Source organism: Lepidochelys kempii, chromosome 1 (genome assembly GCF_965140285.1).
Source record: "Lepidochelys kempii isolate rLepKem1 chromosome 1, rLepKem1.hap1, whole genome shotgun sequence".
NCBI classification, from domain to species: domain Eukaryota; kingdom Metazoa; phylum Chordata; order Testudines; family Cheloniidae; genus Lepidochelys; species Lepidochelys kempii.
This window is the reverse complement of record NC_136380.1, coordinates 158,298,365-158,316,088: the sequence shown is the minus strand read 5'-3', so window position 1 is coordinate 158,316,088 and position 17,724 is coordinate 158,298,365. Positions and strand designations below refer to the sequence as shown.

The 17,724-nt window shown below is 44.7% G+C and overlaps 2 protein-coding genes across 6 annotated transcripts in view; both read right to left on the bottom strand.

Annotated features, from left to right (window-relative positions):
* Positions 1-1,235: 1,235 nt before the first annotated feature.
* On the bottom strand, positions 1,236-9,146 carry LOC140917189 (fibulin-2). Of its 5 annotated transcripts, XR_012160739.1 has the most exons (6): positions 9,040-9,146; positions 6,672-6,705; positions 5,619-6,055; positions 4,188-4,345; positions 2,255-2,388; positions 1,236-1,490 (listed from the first exon to the last, which is right to left on the bottom strand). XR_012160739.1 is itself a non-coding variant. In XM_073359475.1 (5 exons), exons 1-4 carry the CDS (start codon positions 9,052-9,054, stop codon positions 2,248-2,250), a joined length of 627 nt encoding a protein of 208 aa, XP_073215576.1. In that variant the 5' UTR covers positions 9,055-9,146; the 3' UTR covers positions 1,236-1,490; positions 2,244-2,247. The 5 variants fall into 5 exon arrangements, 3 of the variants coding, with proteins under 3 accessions (XP_073215576.1, XP_073215556.1, XP_073215566.1); XM_073359475.1 differs by lacking the exon at positions 4,188-4,345 and having other exon boundaries at positions 2,244-2,388; XM_073359455.1 differs by lacking the exon at positions 4,188-4,345 and having other exon boundaries at positions 1,236-1,493.
* A 5,260-nt stretch (positions 9,147-14,406) lies between these two features.
* The window catches only part of LOC140917186 (cystathionine beta-synthase), a 50,089-nt gene continuing 46,771 nt past the window's right edge, over positions 14,407-17,724 (bottom strand). Inside the window, exon 15 of the mRNA XM_078851229.1 lies at positions 14,407-14,731. Within this exon, the coding sequence (XP_078707355.1) occupies positions 14,571-14,731 (161 nt within the window). The 3' untranslated portion in view covers positions 14,407-14,570. The remainder of the gene's footprint in view (positions 14,732-17,724) is intronic.

Genomic DNA, 17,724 nt, shown 5'->3' with positions numbered 1-17,724 from the left:
ATTTGCAGCAATGGAGTTCCCAAACTGCAATGGGGCAATAGAGGGCATGCTGCATATGCCTATTTGGCACCAGCCCCCGGGCCACAGAGTACATCAAAAGAAAAGGCTACTTTTCTATGGTTAGGTAAGCGCTGAAGGATCACCATGGATGCTTTGCTGAGATCAGCATGGGCTGATAGATGACACTCACATGACCACAAGACTGTTCAGAAAGCAATAAACACGAACCTTCTTTCCCAACCGGCAGAGTACCATTGGCAATATTGAAATGCTGATAGTGTTTCTGGAGGACGCAGGCTACGCCCTGTTTCCTGGCTCATGAAGCTGTTCACTGGCCACCTTGACAGCAGCAAAGCACGATTCAGTTCCCAGCTCCAGAGGAGCAGAATGATGGTTAAATGTGCTTTTGGTAGCCTGGAGGAATGTTTGGCTTCTCAGTGAGAAAAATATCCCCGGGGTTATAGCAGCCTGTTGTGCACTGCATAATATCTCTGAGCACAAAGGGAAAAATTGATGCCGTGTGGAGATGAAGCAGTTGTCTGGTATCTTTGAACAGTCAGACACAAGGGTTATTACAAGCTCTGAGCCTGAGGGTGGCTTTCGAAGAACATTTTAAAGGTCCGCCACAGTCATGTTCTCTGGACCTCCAGCTTTGGGTAATGCTAAGAAGTGTGTAGTGCTGGCTGTACATTTATAAATATGACAGGGTGTCTTCCTGAAGTTATGAATTATGTGGTGCTTGTTGTATATTTATACGTACTGTTTGCCTTGAGTACAGCTGTGCATTCTTCAATATGTGGCATGGGCTACTAAAGATAATTTTATTCTCCAAAAATAAAAATGTATTGCGTGGGCAAAACCAATGTGCGAAACAACCCAGGCAATGTTCTACAACTTTTTACCATAAATCAAAGAGGTGGGCACTTTAAAATTGGAACAGGAATAAACATTTCTGTCCATTTGAGTGCACAAATGTGTAACCATAACAGACTACATACACCAACTGCGGTTGTCAGAGGTCAGCATGTGTACGTAAAGCTGTGGTTTTCCTTGCTAGCTCCTGATGTGGAGCACTAGGGGTAAGGATGAGGCCAGTGATGCCCTGTGTTGGGGGGCGTGGGGTGGGGGGAGGCGTATGTGTGTGTGGGTGCATGCAGGAAACAGTGATAACGGAGTTCTTCGAGGACTGCAAAGGATGATTTTTTTTTATTTTATTTTTATTTTTTTTAGACCTGTATGTCAACCAGCATCTGCAGCATTTGGATTGGCTGCCTGAGGAGACTTCTTAATTCCTGGTGCACTTCCGGCTCCTTGGCCTGGGCCTTTGCATTCCTTCTCCATGCTGTCTGCCATGTTGAACCACTAAGCCGTTTTGTGGTCCTGCTGCAGCACGGTCTTGCAGGCTCTTTCTGAACGGGTCCCCCTCCTCAGCAGGGTCAGGCATTCTGGGTATGTGGAAGAAGCACCTCTCAAGGCTGCCATGCTAGAAGCTGCTGATTAAAAACAGACAGATGCACCATTGAATTCACAGTCTCAAGAGAAAGGTAAGTTTCAAAACTCCCATCCCTTATTCCCATGAACACTTTTAAGCAGACACCCTCTGCCCCAGTCATTGACAGCCTCCCACTAACAGCCAATCAAGCACTGGGAGAGAAAAATCGACATTCCAATTCCCTGGTAGGGCCATAATACTTTTTAGGCAGGCAGTGCAATAGCTGGGATTTGCCAAATGGTCTTAACAGGTTCCTTAAAAGCATCATTAATTGGCCTGGCAATCCTCATGATTGGTGAGACTCCTGCACCGCCTCCAAGGGACTCATCAGTTCCTGGAACTGCTTGAAGTCAGCTGCTAGGGAAGGTAGTGGAGTCATCACCACTTCATCAAGTGATAAGGAGGAAGTATTAGTAAGAGGGGGTCATCTCCTTGTCTGCTCTTGATTCTTGCTCCTCAAAGCACAGGCGCTGGCTTCCTCTGGGCCCCAACCCCCTGTACCCCCCCAAGCCCCGCCCCCCACCTGCCCCTTTCCCCCAAGCTCCCACCCCCGTCCCGCCTCTTCCCTCCCAGTTTCACCCCTCTCCCCCAAGTGCACCCTGCTCCTCCCCCCAAACACCTCCTGCGCACTGTGGAACAGCTGATTGCGATGGGCACTAGGAGGGAGGGGGAGGAGTTGATCGGCAGGGCTGCCAATGGATGGGAGGTGCTGGGAGTAAGGGGGGAAACTGCCTGCCGCTGGAGCACCCACAGAGTCAGCACCTATGCCTCGAAGGTCTCCTCCTCTGGCATTGGTGGTGCGAGAGGTGGTGGAGACACATGCGCTCTTCTCTGCTCCCTCTGGTGCTGTGACGACCTTGTTGATGATAGAATGTCCCTGGATCCCAACAAGGCCCCTGGGGGAAGAGCATAGGGTACAGGTGGTGACAAGCCTCTGTGCTCTTGCCATGTTGATGTCTCTTAAAGTCTAGCCTCCTCCAGTACCTCAGTGGAGGAGGGGGCGTGATGTGAGTAAATAGGGAACCCTAGACAGAGATTTGAGTGTCAACATACTCCAAGGGGAGTGGGGTGGGAGAATAGTGGTTCTGCTTGTACTGTACAAGAGGGTTAGCATGGTACTCTAGGTGATGGGGGAGGGAGGTTATCAGGGACTGAGTAAATCTCAGTAGGGATAGACACCCCCCATACTGGTTAATAGGGGAGACGCTGACTCCAAAATACCAGCAGGTCCTTAGACTATCTAAATTCTTGCTGTACCCATGCCATTAAAGTTGAGACCGAGCAAAACCACTCCCACCCCTCCATAGGTGGGCAATGGTTCTACACCATTTGGGGTGGGGGTAACTGCATTGCTATAACAGGGCACTTACATTGGCCAGAGAAAAATTTGAGTATAGCCATATGCACAAATAGATCAACGCAAGTCGCCCTAACTTTGAAGTGTAGACACAGGCTATGGTTGTTCTTAGTCTTGGTTATCTCAGGGAGACAGTCTTTTTGTGACCTGAACCTTGGATTACACCTGCATTCCACTGAGACAATGAAATTGTTGACCAATTGGGGCAGGCATGTGGCCACAGGTGACAACAGTTTCACAGGAACTAGACCTAGCCTATAGCACTCACGGCTCGACAAAAAAACAACCACTCGCCTCAACTGCCTTCAGAGTTAAATACAAAGTCCACCTTGCACTCTGGCATTCCCACAATCATATCCTCATTTTCACCAAAAGTGAGTATCCCCATTTTTCCACATGGGACACCTGAGGCACAGAGAGAGAAAGGCCTCTGTGTTCAACAGTAGATGCCCTACTTTTGGTGTAACGAGCTTGAGATGCACAAGGGTCCTGATTTACAGTGGTGCTGAATACATACATCTCCACCTGAAAGTAATGGAAGCTGGAGCTATTAGGCCCAACATGTCTTGGGTTAGGCACCTAAAATTTGTCGATACCTCTAAGGATAACATCCCCAAGGGTGTAGCTTGAAAGCTTGTCTCTTTCACCAACAGAAGTTGGTCCAATAAAAGATAATACGTCACCCACCCGGTCTCTGGTGTCCTCAGACCAACAAGTCTCCAACAACACTGCAAACAACTGAGTCAGTAACACAATTGGCAATAACACCCACTCCATCTTGTCCCATTCGTCTACTCAACTCCCTTCATAGATAGGTGAACCTCAAAAGACCTTGAGGGTTCACTTTGATGTATTGTAATAGGCAGGTGCTTGTTTGAAGCATATCTGAAACTATCTTCCTGGAAATCTTGTATGAATAGCTATTCTTGCTAGTATGGAGTTTGACTAGCTGTCTCGTGGGGCTGGTTAGGTCAGAAACACTGTAAGAGCAGCAGCCTCGCAGATGACGTCAAGATTTCAGCTGGGATCAGACATGGAAATGGAGAGGGACATGGAAAAAGATTAGGGAGGAAAGAAGAACACACCATTTTAGAACCTCCTCGGTGTGCTTTAGCCAGAGGTTCAGGTTAAGTTCTGTGTGTTATCTAAAGAAAATTGTCTGTCCACCAGTAATAAGGGCTAATGAATAATGATTTACAAGTATTCTGAAAATGAACATTAAAATTGCTTTTATTGGGACTCAAAGAAGAAACAATTACAAATTTCCCTGCAGCTCATTCCCTGCTGAAGGTGGCGTACGGTCATGTTTATATATATAAAATAAAATTATGCTGTGACCTTTTTCTTGTAGTTGGAAGCAGGGCAGAGGTGGACGTAGGATAACTGTGCTCGTATTTGGAGAGACATTTCTTGTAGTAAGCTTGCTGCAGCAGACCCAACAGTCATTTGTGTTGCCAGGAGGTATACAGTAATGGATGGAAACTGATACTTTATTTCTGTACATGGGCACAGGGCAAACGAAGGGAAATTTATATAGAAAACACAAAGAATGATAAGGTGGCACCATCAAGCACTGGGAAATGACAGAACGAAGGGTACCCATGGACCCTTAGTTCAGCTTCCCTATGGTACAAGGAAAGGAGGACTTGTGGCACCTTAGAGACTAACCAATTTATTTGAGCATAAGCTTTCGAGAGCTACAGCTCACTTCATCGGAAACTGTCCCTAGTCTCAGTCCTGGTCCCTAGAACCACAGCCTTGGAACAGCAATTTCAGAGAGCACCTGCAGACCATGCTGAAGCGTGCTCAGCACAGACCGAAATCTTCAAAGAATCTAACTATCATCTGCAAACTGAGATTGTCAGAGGCTCATAACTTGGCCAGATTGGGGCAGATTTTCATGGAAGAAGGCAAAAGGCACAGCTCTTACATCAGGGTGATCCCTCTGCCAAATGGCAACCCCATGCTCCAAAGTATGGAGGTGTACAAGCTTCTCAGACCATAAGACGATTTTTAACATGGGAAAATACACCGTTTGCCCCTCGTCTCATTCTGAGACTGGGCTGAAACATTTATGCTGAAGATTAAAAATTATATGAGGCCTGAGGCTGACAGCTGGTCTAGAAAATTTTAACCCAAATGTTTAAAGTTTGGCAAAGTTAAGCAACTGAAAACAGGCTTGGAATGTGTCTTAATGAAAAGCATTGCAATCCGTCCGTCTGTCCGTCCATACACACACACACACACACAGAGTCATCTTATAAATATATAAATAGTTGCTTGCTTTTTTTTTTTTTTTTTTTTACACATTTATGATCTATCAGCAGTCACTCAAACTTTCCTGGACACCATCACAGAGAATGCCTATAGGTCATAACAGAAAATAATAACCTTACTATAAATGTTTGGAGCTGGTTTCAAGATTTAATAGAGAATGGCATGCCTTTGTATAGTTTTGTTTTCTTTTTTAGCCCTATGCAATTCCACAGCAAGACTATAAGTCACTATTCCATTTTATAGGACAGTTTCAAACACCAATAGCAAAAAATAATAATTTTCTTGTACGTTCTATAGGATTTTCCATAAGGGTGCCCAAAGTTATTTTAGAAGTTCTCTTATAGTCTAATAACAAAAAGCTTGGCCCTCCTGCAATACTTAGCTTACTTGGAGAACAGAGCCTATTCATTGTTAGACTGTAGTGGGCTGAGGTGTGGTTGGGGTGCAAAGTAGTTTGCCTCCTTCAGGGGGACATACACAAATCTCACTGACCCTGGGGATGGTGCTGCCAGCAATTACGATTCTGTCATTGTCAATGGGACATACACACTGGGGACAGCCATCAGGAGGGCTTCCGGTCTCCTTGCACGTAGGTGAAACCGTGGGACAAACTGAAGTGCAGGAGATATTCCCTGTAGAAACACAGGTGCAGAGTTGGGTGGCAAAGTCTATGTGGAAAGATTTCCCCACAGGGACGTTTCCATCCTTATAGCCTTGCATGGCGCATTCAAATTGCTGGTAATCTGGACAGGAACATGCAGGGGCACATGGAGCACAGCAGGTATTCGCCGAAGTCACCGCTGTGTGTTGGTCAGGGCATGGGCTACATTTGACAAGAGTGCAGTCTGGTTTCAAGGGTTTACAGGCAGCTTCGGGTAGAGGAAAGCAGCTCAGCAACAGGCAAAGCAAGTGTTCAGGCTTCATTTTCTCTATTTAAAAAAAGAGAGAGAGAGAGGCAAAGAGATATAGCAGTAATTGCTGGCTCAGAAACCTGAGTCAATTATACCATTGTAAATGTTAGCATTCTGTGTGAAACTGTGGTACTGAAATCAAATGGTCACATTCCCATGAAATAGTTACTCACTGGTCAGCTGTATTATTATTGAATCTATTTCCCCATGTTAAGTATCCGCACACCTTCTTGTCAACTGTCTAAATGGGCCATCTTGATTATCACTCCAAAAGTTTTTTTCTCCTGCTGATAGCCTCTTACAGTTGGTATGGCAACTTCCACCTTCTCTGTCTGTACATATCTATCTTTTTACTATATGTTCCATTCTATGCATCCGATGAAGTGGGCTGCAGCCCACGAAAGCTTATGCTCTAATAAATGTGTTAGTTAGTCTCTAAGGTGCCACAAGTACTCCTGTTCTTTTTACAGATACAGACTAACACGGCTGCTACTCTGAAACCTACTATAATGATAATTTGTATAGCAATAGCACCTCAGGCCCCTAGGCCAACCACGCTAGCTGCTGTACAAAACACAGAACAAAACAAAACCCCCTGCACCAGAAAGCTTAAATTAGTTCTTCCTTTACTTACCCGGCAAGGCCAGCATTCCAGTTCTGGGTTTCTCCTAAAGTGGACTCAAACACAGTTAGTTTGTTGTAATGGACTGATCATTGTACTGCGAGCCAGGGACCCTGAGAACAAAGGTTGGCTTTGCCACTTACACTCTGTAACCTTGGGCAAATTACTTAATCTCTGCCTCAATTTCCCCATCTATAAAGAGGAGATAAAATTTACTTTCCTACTTCAGAGGAGTGATATAATTCACAAAGTGCTTTAAGGATGAGAACATTTAAATATTAAACTTTTAAGTCTATTTATAAAAGCTGGTTTGGTCATTTTTAATCTGCATGACACTGCCTGCTTCAATAAAGTGTAGTGTTACAAGATCTGTAGAGAGAGACAATTAGATCACCTACTCTGACCTTCTGTACAGCACAGGCCATAGAATTTCATCTCATTCCCCCTGTACTGTGTCCAATCACTTGTGTTTTGGCTAAAGTAGATCTTCTAGAAAGGCATCCAGTCTTGATTTGAAGTTTGTTCCCAGAGCTGATGCTAGCCCCCTGGGGTCCATAAACAGGAACATTCCCCCCCACCCCCCCCCGATACTAAAGCAGGCAAGTTCTTGCAATAAAAAGCAAATGGGGACCCCACTGAGCTTTCAGGCCTCTAAGATATTGCTTAGTCTGCTTATGCCTAGCATCAGCTCTGTTTGTTTCCGTGGTTGATCACCGTCACTGTTGTTCTGATTAGAATGGTTTTGGTCTGGCTTCAGCTTCTAGTCATTGGTTCTTGTTATGCCTTTATCTACTAGAATTAAAGAGCCCTGAAGTACCTAGTATTTTGTCTCGGTGAAAGTACTTATACCCTGTAATCAAGTCACCTCCTGATCTTCTTTATGATAAACAAAACATGCTGAGCTCTAAGTCTCCTGATGTAAGGCATGTTTTCCAGCTCTCAAATCATTTTGTGGCTCTTCTCCTCTCCAAGTTTTCATCATCCTTTGTAAAACATGGACACCAGAACTATACACAATATTCTAGTAGCAGTCTCACCAAGGCCATATACAGAGGTCAAATCACCTCTCTGATTTTACCCACTGCGCCAGTGTTTGGTTTGAGCATTGGCCTGCTAAGCCCAGGGTTGTGAGTTCAATCCTTTAGGGGGCCATTTAGGGATCTGAGGCAAAAATTGTGGAGCGGTCCTGCTTTGAGCAGGGGGTTGGACTAGATGACCTCCTGAGGTCCCTTCCAACCCTGATATTCTATTACCTCTTTTAGCCACAGCATCACACTGGGTGTTCATGTTCAGTTGTTTGGTCTTTCTGACACTAAATCCTTTACAGAGTCACTGCTTGCCAGGATACAGTCCCCCATTCTGTAGGCCAAATGCAGGCCATATTAAAGGCATTTTGTTTGAATGAGCCCAGCTTACCAAGTGCTGACAAGCACTCTCCTGATTTAGCATGAGTCTTGTGATATTTCGTGTGTTTCTTAAAGCCCCAGCTCCTAGAGTTATGTGAATGCACAAGAATTTCAGGTTGTTTTTTTTTTTTTAAATGAAATTCTCTAGGATTCATCGTTGTGGAGAGAAGCTTGAAAAACATTCCCCAAATGAAACTTTAAAGGCTCTGAAACCAAAAGGCAAATAACAAGAACTCAAAAGGGATTATTTTTAAAAATTCTCATGATTTTTAAGCCAATCTTCCAATTTCGGAATGCTTGCCAGTGGCAATATTGCTTCCTTGTCCTCATCATTATTTACCATTCAGCCAATGTTTGTTTCATCCACAAATTTTCTCTGCAGTGATTTTACATTTGCTTCCAGATCACTGATAAAAATGGCACCAGATTTAGAACCGATCCCTGCAGAAACTGACTAGAAACACTTCCATTAGATGGTGATTTCCCATTGACAACTACTTTTTGAGATCTGTCAGCTAGCCTGTTCTTAATCCTTTTAACGTGTGCTTTATTACTATTGTCTCGTGCTAAGCTTTTAATCAGAATGCTGTGCAGTACTAAGTCAAAAAAATCTAAGTGTATGACATCGGTGCAGTCCCCTTTGTCAACCAAACTCATAAGCCTAGCAAAAACTAAAATCGGGTTTGGTTGCCAAGACCAATTTTCCATAAAGATACAACATTCCAAAAAATTGTTAGTTAATAGTTACATAGGGATGAATTTTCTGCTCAAATCAGTCCATTTTTCTTTAAGATACCCCATGTCTCCTGACCTGATCTCCAGACCCATTCCCCAGCTACCATACACTCCTGGAAAATGGTCGCTCTAATTTAATTAACTAACTGCTTGTGATTTATATTTCAGAATAGTAGAAGGAATCCTTTTTTACATCAAATATGTGACTGTGCTCTAAAATATAAAACAGTTTTAATTACCTGGATAGTCTTCATGCCAAATGTGACAGATGGTTTGGCCCAGGAATGGTGATCAGCCTTTTGATTTTTCTCCCAGCATAACCATACCAGTTCAGCTGCAAGGTTATCTATTTATATGCAATGGCTCTCTGAGCCTTGATGCAGTAGAAACAGGGGGGGAAAGCCTGGGCTGGGAGTGGTCAAAAAGATTTTTATCTTGCTAATGGCTTCAGTTTAGTCTATATCTCCCTTGGTGATCTGTACATTTGTGAAGTCTATTCCAGATTGTGGTGCAATCCTACCCTTCCCCCACCCCGCTTTAAACTTTGACTGAGTGTACTGAAAAGCCCATTAGACTGATAGCCTGCTAAGCGCAGTAAATATAGTGTATATTTGTATATGGTTTTCCATCCACAAGCATACAGAAATGATTCAAAAGCTATGAATGTACCACACTTCTGAAATGCATCCAACACTGGGGAATAATGAACTCAGGGGTCGCACAGCTAGTAGCTGCTGTAGGCCGAGTGCATGGCCCATTCTAGGGGCTCCTGACATCCCTTCATTCCCCACCCCCACCCCAAGCTCACATCCTCCTCTAACTGGGAGTCCCTGCAACTCCCCCCCCCCACACCTCAGGTTGCCATATTCTTTCCCCCCATTGCAGAGACTGTGAACATTCCCCACCTTTTGTCCCCATGGCAGGGGATCTGTTTGCTCCCTTTCCCTCCATGCTCCCCCTTCACTCCCAATCTCTTCCCTGCCAGGGATTATGTGCAACCCCCATTTGCCCCCCCCCACCATAGCAAGGTCCCCCATCCCTGTCAATTTTATTCCCATCCTAATCTCCTTGGAGCTCCCCCCTCCCTCTCGGATTTCTGTTCAACCAACCATTTTCGACGGGCTCCTGACAAATGTCTATTGTTTCTGTGGAGTCTATTAGCTGGGACAAGCTTTGCCCATTCTTTTCTAATTCATTAGTGCCACAACTCTTCCGGCCTCAACTTCCACAGCTACAGTGCCAGTTTCTTGGGGCAGCCCAACTAAGCTTCTGTCTTCCCTTCTCAGGTGCACCCCTTAAACCTAAAAAGCACTTTGCACTTCTCAAGTCAGATAACACCCAACACTTGGCCTAAATGAGCAAGGAAGCATGTGATCCTCTAGTTTACTGTGCTATGGTAAATGCAGGTGGCTTGAGTCATCCCAGCCGTGCCTCAGAGGGCATTTGCAAGCAAGGGTATTTGTAGGAGTGGGCCCATTGAAGGAGTGAATTTAGGCCTGATGTTGCAAACAGTTATACATGTTCTTCCTATAACTTCACTGTGATTCCTCCTAGTGAAATGACACAAATACTCAAGTGTTTGTTTGCAAGATTGGACTCTCCCAGTCATTGTGAAAATAAATGTCCTGGTTAGTTTTTAGCCATAATCCTGACACTGTCTCCAAATTTAGCCTAACGGTGGGAAAAAGAAAAGAAAAATATACCTGGCAACATTACTAACAAAATCCCCTTTCAGCTGTCAAACTTGTTCATAGTCCTCCTGACTTGCGCTCCAGTCCCCCAGCTGCCACACACTTCTGAAATCATCCAATAACCACTCAGACCAACCCTCATTCCCAGCTCACCTGCAAAACCTTCATCTTCTCAAAAGATTGGAAGGTAAAGGAACCCTGCCCAAGAGAAGGGTGGCAGAGTGAGGAGGGTTATACAAGACAGACATGGTGGGTGAGGTAATGTCTTTTATTGGACCAGCTTCCCTTGGTGGGAGAGACAAGCTGACCAGCTACACAGAAGAAGAGCTCTGTGTAGCTGAAAAGCTCATTGCTTTCAGCAACAGATCTTGGTCCAATACAAGATATTACCTCACCCACCTTGTCTCTCTAATATCCTGGGACCAACATAGCTACAACACCACTGCAAACAAGGGTTATACAAAGCACTTGTGGCTATAAACAGCAGGAGAGGGAGAGACTTTACTGTATTACCAAAAAAAAAAAAAAAAAAAAAATCTGTCTGTCAGAGGGGGGAGAGGAAATAGAAAGAAAGACCTGTTAGGTCACAGGTTTTGTTGTTCAGCTACATAATTGCAGTATATTGGCCCCAAGTGCATGGGGAGGGGTAGCTGAGGCAAAGGCTGAAATAGCTAATTGCTGTTTTTTGTTTGCTCTACCCACTGTATTTGTTTAACCTTGCAGTCTTTTTGCATGTGAGGGACAATGATATTTCAGCTCCTTTGTAAAGCCCTTTGAGAGCTACAGATAAGCCGTACTGTATAAGAGCTAAGTATTGTCATTATGGTTCTATCACACAATCCCAAATTCCTCACATGCTGTCCCAGCAAATAAAATCCCTACCCGGCTGCCTGATTTAAGCCACCTTCTTCCCCACTCATAATGTCTACAAAACAGTTTTGCTTTGTCACTACAAAAATCTGCACCAAAGTGAAAATGTACAGAGTAAAGTAAATGTAATATAAAAGCAAATAGCAGGAGGAATTTTGTTCAGGGTGTATTTGTTCATTTTCATATAATCCTTTATTTTAAACTTACCTGTGTCTACCCCAGAATTTGTAGTCTGCCTTAGAAAATGTATTGCGATTCTGATTATTCATGATCGTATGATCAAGGTCATGGCACCTGCCCTTGGGGTTTTACAGTCTAAAACCAAACAAGATGTGGTTGTAACAAACAGGTGGGAAGAGGGCATGGAGGACAAGGGTAATGGTAATAAAGACACCAGCTTTCAAAGGATAACAATCTCATGGCTCTGAATCATTTCAGAGAATATTCCTTTTGTAAATAAATGAAACCAGCTACTCAGAAACCAAGGTGCCTTGCTACTGATTGTAGGTAGTTTGCTTCAGGCAGCACACACTTGGCCTTGAGTTAGGCATGAGTGAGAATGACTTTTATAAAGAATCTTTCTCAGATCCTACTCAGAAGGATCCCAAAATATTTTACAAACTATGAACCCAATCCTGCATCGATTTAAGCAGCATGACTTGGGCTCCTATGCCCTATGGTAATACAAATAATAAAAATAATAATAATAATCTTAACTTTAACTATTGATCCCATGCTTAAAGTTCATGCTTAAGTCACTCCAGAAACATGGTTAAGATACAGGTATCATTACCCCCTCTGCTGGAATGCAACTTCCTCTAGGGTGGAATGTGACATATGTCAAATAGTACACAGCAACACTTCAGCAGTTTAGGACAGAACAGAAAGACTACTGTATGCTGCAGGGAAACATTTAATTACACACATTGGAATATGGCCAACACACTGAGTTAACAATCCCCCCATAACTTCTGCAAAACATTCTATGGATTCTTTAATGACCACAAATGACTCAGGCCTCTGAGCTCTGTTTCAGATCTTGTCCGAAAGGGGCAAAACCCTCTCAAATAAATAACTATATTTTGTTTTAAATATTGCATTTGTTTTTGTTCGAGTACACAGTCATATAAAATACAATGCTTTTTCTTCATATATATAACACAGACAATTTCTTGCAGCTATCAGAACCTCGTGTGCTGCTGGACAAACAGCAAATGGCAAATGTCATCTCTCTCTCACACGCATACAGCCAGCCGCACTCTTTCCTACTGAAAAGTTCTTGTTCTTGTGATTAATTTGTTGATTTTTTCTCTCTCAATTTATGAAACTATTCTCTGGATGAATTAAAAAAAAAAATCCACCAGCAAGGGCCTGATTCTGTCTTCTCTGAAATCAAAGGCGAGGTTCCTTCAGTTCAGTAAGGGTAAGAACTATGCTATCAATTTATGTTGGTATAACCACGTCACTCACGGGTGTGGAAAATATGGCTACTGCCTGTCGGGGAGGTGGATTAACTACACCGCTGTAGATGAAGGCAAGCCCTAAGTCTCCATCCAGGTAACAAACATTGTTCTTCAGGATTCCCTCTCTGGTTTAGGGAGAGAGACTTTATCACTTTTTGTTGTTCCCCCTCCTCTCCGCTCCCGTCCCCGCTCAATGGTTTTTCCTTAGTGATAGTGAACAGCTTGGGTTTGGTGTGGAGACCTTCCCAAACTGTCTGAACTTCCTGAGTCTGCAAAGCTTCTCCTGAGATTTCCAGGTCTAGCTCTAGTAAGAGGACAGTTTATTGGGGTGGTCTGCTTTTCTGGCCAAAAACCAGACGTGAACAAACACTTACCCAAATACTTGCAAAAGACTTGATGTATTGCGAATAACTCAGCAAACAAAAAGCAGCAGACACCATTCCTAACCATAAATACTTTATCATTTATCAAAAACCTTGTACATACCAGATTCGATTAAAAACACAGACTTGTCGCTTAGGAAAAGCTAAAACTGAAAGTAGTTGCTCCTCTCTCAAACTGCTCACAGCACATGCCTGAAGCAATTGTGCCTATTTCCCTAAACTGGGCTGCAAAAGTGATTTCATTTGTTTACTCTTCTCTTGCTGTGCACTTAGTTCCTTCTGTGTGGCTGTTCTGAGCTCTGCTAACAGCTCTTGGAATGGACTCCAAAGCTTCAAAAATCACATCGGAAACCAAAAATAATTAATTAGCCCAAAAATCATGATTTTTTTTTAAAAGAAAAGATTACATTGTGTTTTTGGGCTGTCTTTTGAGTTTGGGGATCCCCCTGTCCATCCCCAGTGTGTCTAGGTGACAATTAGTGCTGGCCACTCCCCCAAAAGGTCCTGGGTAAGGGGATTTTGGCCTTTGCTGCAGGAGCTTTCCCCTCCCCATCTGCACAACCCTTGTTCAGCAAATAATCCTGCCCTTCAACTCCCATATCAATCCTGTCCCCCTGGCAGCTCCTGCATCGGTTCTGCCCATTCCCTGAGCCCCCACATCAATTCAGCCCCACCAACCTCACCTCTGCTCTTTCTATAGCTCCTGAGAGTCTTCACTCCTCTCTCCCAGGCCCTGGTGTGGGGGCTGCTGCAGGGTTGCCTCTTCTCCTTCCCAGGCCAGGTGTAGCAGGGATGGAGGGCAGATGGGGGAGGAGCAGAGGAGCCATCCCATTGTTCACTGGAGTGAAAGGAAGCAGAGCTGTCCTAACCTGCTGGGTCCTGCTTGCTCCCTTCTCCCTTCCTGTAAGAAAGGGGTCTGCCCCTGAAGGGAGGGAAAGAGAAACTCTGCCTGCAGCAGATCTGATTGGCTGCTCTTCCTCAGAAGGGTGGCGATTGGGGAAGGCAACCAATCAGCAGGGATTTCCCCCAGCCAGGGGTGAAATGTGGGAGAAGGCTGGCTCCAGCCCCAGCCATAATCATGTGCCTCATGAAGTGGGAGAAGGTGTTAATTAACCATGAAAACAACAAGAGACAAGTCTTATAAAATCTGTGCAATAAGACCCATATATTAACCCCCTCACCATCCCCCCCAGTGTTGTGCTGTAATGTTATCTCAATATAACTGCTTATTTTAATTAAACTTTGTTCTTTAGTCAGATCATCCTGATCCACAGATTCCTTTGACATCATTTTGGATGCAATCAAGCATATGGGACCAAGGATTAGTCAATTAAAATCTTAGCCTCGTCATTTTGAAAAACCGTCAGTGGCTTATTTCAGATTCATCTGAGGCAACAGAGCCTCTTGGTGAAGCAACTCTTTGTTGCTGGCTCTTGTCCTTTCGGGTAATGAAGTTCAGGAGATCCAGGGCCGTCACCATTCCAAACACCATCTGTTTCTTGGTGTAACTGCCATCTCCAATGTCTGTAAGCACACGGTGAAGTACATTACTGAGTTATCTGACAAAGCAGTCCAGAAATGGCTGTGATTTTATAAAGATAAGACCTCAAACAGGCCAGCGTCATCCCTGCTATGATTCTACTGAAAAGGATTCCAGGCGCAACCCCACAGCAGTCAATCGGGTCACATCAGGGATGTACAGGGGCAACAGTGAATTCTTTACCGCTACAAGGAGTCTAATTCGTCACTTGACCTTATGAGACTTTTGTTCTAATGACTCCTGCCCTTCCCATCCCAAATCAACAATAATCTTTAACAGCAGCAGTGATCATTGTATTTATAAACAATCCTTCCGCCCCACCTCAGCTGATTTAGTGCTGTACCACACCACTACTAAGCAATATAAAGTGCAATAAAGTCTAACTTTTTAAAAAACATGTCCTCTTAAAAGCAAACTAATAAAATGCAGGCGAGGGTGTCTAAATCACAGAATGTTGGGAGGGATGGGAGGAAAGTAATAAAAATGGGGTGAACTGTGGTCAGACTAAAATAGCACCTTTTGACTACAAAAAGTGTTTAAGAAGCGAGGTGAGTCTAGCTGGCTGAGTTTTTCTACCACCTCCATTTTTTAAAAGTGAAAAATGCAATTTTGCCAAAATCAAAATGTTTAATAAAAAATGTGGTTTTGGAGACCGTTTTGATTTTTTTGACCCAAAAAAATGTAAACAGAAAATTTAAGGGTTTTTTTGGTGAAAAAAAAATCAAAATCTTCCACAAACATTTTAAAATCAAATTGTTTTGATCTTAATATTTTGCAGAAATATACCTGGTTTTTCTCAACTCTCTACAGCTGAGATTGATGGCCGACTCCCCTTCCCACAGAAGAGTTATAGTCACAGAGGGGGATTCACAGAGCCATTGCTTGATTTTCTCGTGTTGGGAGATGCATATGGATTTGCAGGATCTGAGTTCAGCAGGATGGCTTGACCCTCAAACTGCAGCCCCTTGCAGGCGAACAAACCAACACGGCGTGCTATTTCACTAGCTGATGTGCATGAGCAGCTGTACATTTAACATTGTTCTCCCATAAAATCAGCCTAATCACACCCTGAAGTTCTAATGTTAGCCAGAGCGCAGTTATCTTGGCTGCTTTGTTGTGGCAGTGATATCTTAAACACAGCACCTCCCATAAGATAAGGCATCAGCTACACTTACCAATTTTTACCACATAACTACATGGTAAGGGGTGTTATTTTTGCCAACATAGGTAGATCTCTAAAAACCCTTGTGTGGATGCAGTTATACTAGCATAAGGGACTATATACTGGTGTAAGTTATTTCATTTCCCTGAGCTAGAAGAAGCTACTCAAGTCTCAGCACTTTTAGCCCAGTATAACTGCTTCTACACTAGGAAGGTTTTGTTGCTCTATGGCAGCACAGGTAAAGTGGCAAAACGTTTTAAGTGAGAGCAAGGCGTAAGAAATGATCCCCTTTGTGAAAACTGTTTGTTGAGGCTATGGCTACACTACGGATGATGCAGCTGCACTGCTGTAAGCTCTCTAATGTAGCCGCTCTAAGTGGATGCAAGCGAGCGCTCCTGTCGGCTTAACTACTCCAGCTCCCGTGAGTGGTGGCAGCTGTGTCGGCAGGACATAACTTATACTGACCTAAGCTGTAGTGTGTACATAGCCTGAGAACCTGCCTCTATCATTTACAGAGGCTCTCCAGGGCAGGTGCTGTCATTTACTTTATATCTGTGCACCCAGCCCAATGGGGCTCTAGACTGATTAGAGCCAGATTGCCCTGGAAAACGCTACTCGGGGTGGAGGAGAGGGCCAGGTTCTGCTGCAACTCTGCTAGGAGGAACTGCCCGTAGGGTCTCATCTCCAAATGGGAAAATCCAGCCCACACCTGAGCATGCTTGGTACCAAGATTCTGGGCAGAGCCATGGAGTGCTGCCTGGCATGCACGGGCCGGCTCAGTTCCTGGTGAGCAGAGTGACCAGGAGATGGTAGTGAGCAGAGGAGGCACAGAAAACCAAAGTGTTGCCTGAGTGTGAACACACAGCAGAGCCTGGCAAAGCATGCCGTGTGCTTGAGGAAGGGCAGAAGAGCAATGAGCCCCCTAGTGGTCAATATAGCTAAGAGGACGCAGAGAGAGGGGCAAGTTTGATTGGAGCCCCTGGCAAGCAATTGCAGTATTCCTAAAGAATAACAAAAGGAACTTTTCCCCACCTTAATCACCACCTAACTTCACCCCACCCTTCTGAGTCCAGGTCTCAGCTGAGGAGAAGTGAATGGGATTCTCTGAGTACGCCTACACAGCAACTAGACAGCTGCAGCTGGCCTGTGCCGGCCGACTCAGACTCAGGGAGCTCAGGCTGTGGGGCTGGAGCCCTGCGAGGTGGGCGCTCCCAGAGCACAGCCCGAGTCCGGAAGTCTACACAGCAATGAAACAGCCCTGCAGCCCTAGCCCTGTAAGCCTGAGTCTGGTGGCATGGGTCTGCCACAGGCTTTTCTTTGCTGTGTAGACATGCCCACTGTGGACCCCATCAGTGTCATTCTTTTGTTGGCCAAAAGGCTCACTCTGAAGTACCACGCAGGAGTCCCTCCTCCTCACAGCTAAGCAAGCTGACCCACCCAACCCCTGCTATCTTAAAGAGCAAGTGACAAGAGAGAGCACTCTCCCTTCCATCTGCACAACCATACGGGAGCTCTTGGGTCCAAGCCCAAGGGTAAGGAAGTGGGGAGCGTGGTTCCTGTAGCAAGCACCTCTTCTCTGGCACTCTGTCACAGCTCCTCTGTTCTCTGTGGTACACTCCTCCTCAGATCTCCTACTAGGAATCCACTGGGGTATTAACACTGCTCTCAACAGCATTACCACACAAACTCCTTTCTGCAGCAGCTGCTGCTGCACAGAGACGGGGGGACTCAGCCATGGCTGCTATGGTGGCTGTGTTACTACAATCGTGCCTAAAGGCTCCAGCTGAGGTCAGGACACTATTATGCTGGGTGCTG

Bases quoted from the DNA above. Each gene is read 5' to 3' on its own strand.
- LOC140917189 (XM_073359455.1), bottom strand. The intron at 6,056-6,671 runs GTAAGTAAAGGA...TTTTTTAAATAG, and splicing joins TGGAATGCTGGCCTTGCCGG to AGAAAATGAAGCCTGAACAC. The intron at 2,389-5,618 runs GTCAGTGAGATT...CTCTTCCCCCAG, and splicing joins CTGGCAGCACCATCCCCAGG to GGGCCTTGTTGGGATCCAGG.